The 5187-nt window shown below is 35.3% G+C and overlaps 1 protein-coding gene across 1 annotated transcript; it reads right to left on the reverse strand.

The window, feature by feature from the left end:
• Nucleotides 1-4023: 4023 nt before the first annotated feature.
• On the reverse strand, nt 4024-4745 carry LOC125777507 (uncharacterized). Its single transcript, XM_049452617.1, has 2 exons — nt 4271-4745; nt 4024-4197 (listed from the first exon to the last, which is right to left on the reverse strand). The coding sequence occupies exons 1-2, from the start codon at nt 4646-4648 to the stop codon at nt 4024-4026; spliced, it is 552 nt and encodes a 183-aa protein (XP_049308574.1). The 5' UTR covers nt 4649-4745.
• Between the last annotated feature and the right edge of the window lie 442 nt (nt 4746-5187).

Here is a 5187-nt window from a genome sequence, read left to right on the forward strand (position 1 = left end):
GAAAAATTCAACAAGGTTTTTTCTAAAAAGTGAAATTTTATAGTTAAAAAAACTAACAGAAATCGACGGAAAGTTATTCAATAAAATCAGATTAAAATTATTGTCCAAATAAAGATTTTTTTTGTGTGTAAGTTTATAGCTATGACTTTTCTTTTATTTTTTAGTGAAAATACAGCACCTACTTGTTTATAAAAAAAAAGATTTATTGAAATTGGCAAAGGAAACTAATTTTTATAATTTTTCAAAAATTATACTAAAAAATATCAACTTTTCATTTTTTGATGGAAAAAAACTTTATGTGCTTTGCCTTGCTTAGCCCTCTTACTATAAAAAAATGAAAGTTCCAAGTCTGTACATTCAAAATAAAATAAAAAAACAACCGCCAATTACCGTCCCTTTTAGTAACATCGATTTTAATTTCAAAAGTCGCTTCCAATATTTCATACAAATGGTCAAAAAGCCAAAAAAATGTAGTATACTTTCAGGCGCTCATGTAAAGGGCAAGGAAATTAATGTATTACACAAGCTCCTTTTTACAATGCTGGATGGTAAAACCGCTCAGATAGTGCCACATACTACTGCAGCAGCAGTATGCTACATTTCTATAGCGAAACCTACTGAAATGAAAAACTTAGAGTTAGTTTCCATGAAAACAATTAAACCTGAGGCATGTGAATTGGTAATTTCATCCTTACATGCTAGAATCAAGTTTATGGAATGCATTATCCTTATTATAATTTACCATTTCATAAATGGGCTGAAACCTTCCAAAACAAAGAAATTAAAATACAAAACAAATTAAAAATACAAGCGGCCTTTAAAGATAAAATGCGGTTGCGAGTTGATTTTGTTCAACAAGGTACAGGAACTTCTAACGACGGGAACACGTCAAGGCTTTTTTTTTAAACCCACAAATGGTTGCGGATATTACTGGCGTCAATGAAGAACTTATCAATCTATTCAGGATAATTCTTCAAATAATTACATGTGGCGAAAAAATTGATAGTGACAAATTTAAATTATATACGTCGGACACTGCGAAACTGTTCGTACAAAATTATAGTTGGTTTTATATGCCTGTTACTATGCACGAAGTACTAATGCATGGTAAGGATATAATGGATGCTGCCGTATTACCAATAGGAATGCTTTCAGAGGAAGCCGAGGAAGCCAGAAACAAAGACTACAGGAAGTATCGATTGATGTTTTCGAGAAAGTGTGATCGAATTTCCACAAATACTGATGTCTTCAACAGACTTCTCATAACTTCGGATCCTTACATAAGTAGCTTAAGGCGTCATTCGAACAAAATTTCCTTAGAACTAGATCCCATTGTTAAAGATATAGTGCTTGCATAATATTACAAATAAAAACTAACACAATTTTTCCCCTGTTATATATTCAATTAAAACATTGCATATTATATTGGATTTTTATCAAGGTAAAGGTATAAATAACGTCACTTTGCGTTTAAGTTTAATTTTTTTTCATCAGGAGAACTCTATTAAGAAGTGTCCCGAATTTCAAAGTCCCTAGGTCCAAAAATAAAAATTTTGGCAATTGCAGTTATATGGGAGGTGGGTGTGGCAGTGGGGCGGTTTTCCAAGATTTTTTTCAAAATTTCTTAATTTAGTCCAGAGAAGTGTTTTCTGCAAAGTTTTATTGTTGTACGACCACTCCTTCTATTTTTTTCCAAGAAATGTTATGGAGCGGTGCCACTGTGGGTGGGTCGATTTAAAAAAAATCGCTCATTGCTCTGTGAAAATCGTATTCTAGGATCAAAATAAGAAAAACCTCGGAAGGAACCATACCTCTAAAAACGAATTTTGATGTCCGCCAATTTGGGTCGAACTTTTGGGTAGGGGCAAATTTTGAAAAATCCCACTTTGACCCATTTAGAGTGCTCCAATCGAGTCCAAATGTATGACCGACTCCCACTAACTTTGGACGGCCGATCCACCCATGCCAGTGGCACACCCCCTGGAACTCTCCTGGGGGGTTCCCCATACAATCATTTCAAAAAATCACCATTTTTGGCCTTTACATGAAAAAATCAGCTAAATGGCTATATTTATACTCTCGCAACAAAGTTGCTAAAGAGAGTATTATAGTTTTGTTCACATAACGGTTGTTTGTAAGTCCTAAAACTAAAAGAGTCAGATATAGGGTTATATATACCAAAGTGATCAGGGTGACGAGTAGAGTTGAAATCCGGATGTCTGTCTGTCCGTCCGTCCGTCTGTCCGTCCGTCCGTGCAAGCTGTAACTTGAGTAAAAATTGAGATATCATGATGAAACTTGGTACACGTATTTCTTGGCTCCATAAGAAGGTTAAGTTCGAAGATGGGCAAAATCGGCCCACTACCACGCCCACAAAATGGCGGAAACCGAAAACCTATAAAGTGTCATAACTAAGCCATAAATAAAGATATTAAAGTGAAATTTGGCACAAAGGATCGCATTAGGGAGGAGCATATTTGGACGTAATGTTTTTGGAAAAGTGGGCGTGGCCCCGCCCCCTATTAAGTTTTTTGTACATATCTCGGAAACTACTATAGCTATGTCAACCAAACTCTATAGAGTCGTTTCCTTCCGGCATTTCCATATACAGTTCAAAAATGGAAGAAATCGGATAATAACCACGCCCACCTCCCATACAAAGGTTATGTTGAAAATCACTAAAAGTGCGTTAACCGACTAACAAAAAACGTCAGAAACACTAAATTTTACGAAAGGAATGGCAGAAGGAAGCTGTACCCAGGCTTTTTTTAAAAATTGAAAATGGGCGTGGCGTCGCCCACTTATGGACCAAAAACCATATCTCAGGAACTACTCGACCGATTTCAGTGAAACTCGGTTTATAATATTTTTTTAACACCCTGATGACATGTACGAAATATGGGCGAAATTGGTTCACAACCACGCGTTCTTCCAATATAACGTTATTTTGAAATCCATCTGATGCCTTCTCTGTATAATACGAGTACGTATATACATTAGGAACCAAAATAAAAAAAATATGTAAATGACGGATAATGAAATCTCCATTATCACCTTATCATGCGAGAGTATAAAATGTTCGGTGACACCCGAACTTAGCCCTTCCTTACTTGTTATTTATTTATTTATAATAATATCTATTTTTTCTCTTAAGAAATTTATCTAGTCAGATCATATCGCTCATTTGCTGCAAGACCGGCATAAGTCAAACAAATTCTCCAGAAAACGCGTTTAAAGTTTTCAACTGACTACAACTTTACACGGTGACTCCAACCTTACACCTCTTCTCAAGCGGAGCATATAAGAGGTATTCATATGAATTTTTCACTCAACATGAAGTATGATATAACGAACAATTCTGCAGCATTATCTCAAAAATCACGTTTTTTGATTTATGCCGGTCTTGCAGCAAATGAGCGATATGTAAATGAAAAAATTAATTTAAGTGAGTTATAGAAAAGAAACTAAAAAAAATTATTGTTTGAAGTCTTTTTTACTTTCAAGTCTGGGCAATTTCGCACGGCTCTCTAATGTCGTCGCCATAACTACATTTTCCGGTATAACTTCGCGTGAATGGTGGTTCAAATACTATATTTATATCATTCAAATTGATCATTTCCGTATAACTTGTGCAATTAAAGTTTACATCTGGTTTTTATAAACTCTAAGTTCCATTAGCTCGTCAACATCGGTTCGATAACGTAGAATTTTCTTGATAGCACAGTCGCGCTTTTCTTTCCTATCATCAAACAACATTGATAACAAGATATTTTCCGAATGCGCATAATATGAATTATCTTTAATTACTTGATTGACAATTTTGCGTAAACGAGGTTCTAGAAATCGTGACCAACCAATGAACTTGAAAAATAATGCACTGCCGTACATGACAGAGCCGTAATACTTGATATTGAAGTACATTGGCACATAAAATTTAATTATAAATTCAACCAGAATTCTTAAATTTGCATCTGGATTTTCCGTTGTCACATATAATCGCAATAATCTAGCGGCCTTGTTGAGTCACCGAGAATGTACAGTTTTCCCTGGTTTGATGTTAGCCAGATCCACCGGAACCACGCCGCTAGAAATTGCATGGGCCATGTCGTATAAGTACTTCGAATCGGTGGAAAATTCTTTTTTTTCTGGAGCAGGGGGCATATTTTGCAACTCAATTTTCTGGAAGCCGTCCACCACCTAAAAATGTATAATAATAAAATAATTAAAAATGGTTGACAATTATAATAAATGAGTGATAGCAATAACTTACCGGAAGAGTTTCACAAGTTTCGATTTGACGGCTCAGTTTTCCGGTTGCCGATCTTGGTCCAGTGCTGGTTGATTTATCCAAAGCTTCAAACAAATGCCGAAACGGAAGTTCGTTGAAGTGTAGAAGGCAAACAAACCAATGCAATGGTCTTTTTAACAGCAATTCGAATCGTCGTATAATTCCACCGTGTGGGCCAGGGTTTGTTGGCTCACCGTCAGTGCATATTCCAATTAATGTATCCAGTGATATATTTTTATCGTTGAAAAAACCATTTAATTTGGTTTTTTTGTATTCAGCGGTTTCATGTTCCAGTCTTACGTAACCAATCAATTCAGAATTGGGTTCTCTCAAAATAACAAGATGAGGTTCTTTTACCATCCTAGTATGATACTTCTCATCAATTTTATCTATCGTTAAAGTATCATCTTTTCTGCCATCGAATGAAAACGCTAACAAATTGGTATCATCTAACCGTTTGCGAGGCCCTTATTGTCTGCATTTCTCTTTTTCTCTGCGAACTTTCGATTTATCCATGATGAGACTTTTCCCAAAGAGCGGTTCCCAATGCTGATGCTACTCTGGCACGCACACCAAATCTGTCACATACCAAGTAGGGTGATTCAAAAAAAATTTTTTTGTTTTTTTTATTGGTACTCGGAAAAATGGGTTCCTAGACACCTCTAAGAAATCCTCTCCAAATATGAGTTTTTAATTGTAACGGGAAGGTCCTCCGCCTAACGGTTTTCTATTTTTTCTTATTATCAGATTGAAATATTTTTATCTCGCTTCCATCTACTTAAAAAAATATCTTGTTAATTAGGTTTTGTAGGAAATTGAATGCACTAAACTATGGTCTCTTAAGAATTTTTCGTAAACCCAACCGTTTAAAAGATATTAACAGTTGAACTTTGATTATT

The sequence above is a fragment of the Bactrocera dorsalis genome, chromosome 1 (genome assembly GCF_023373825.1).
Source record: "Bactrocera dorsalis isolate Fly_Bdor chromosome 1, ASM2337382v1, whole genome shotgun sequence".
Taxonomy (NCBI): domain Eukaryota; kingdom Metazoa; phylum Arthropoda; class Insecta; order Diptera; family Tephritidae; genus Bactrocera; species Bactrocera dorsalis.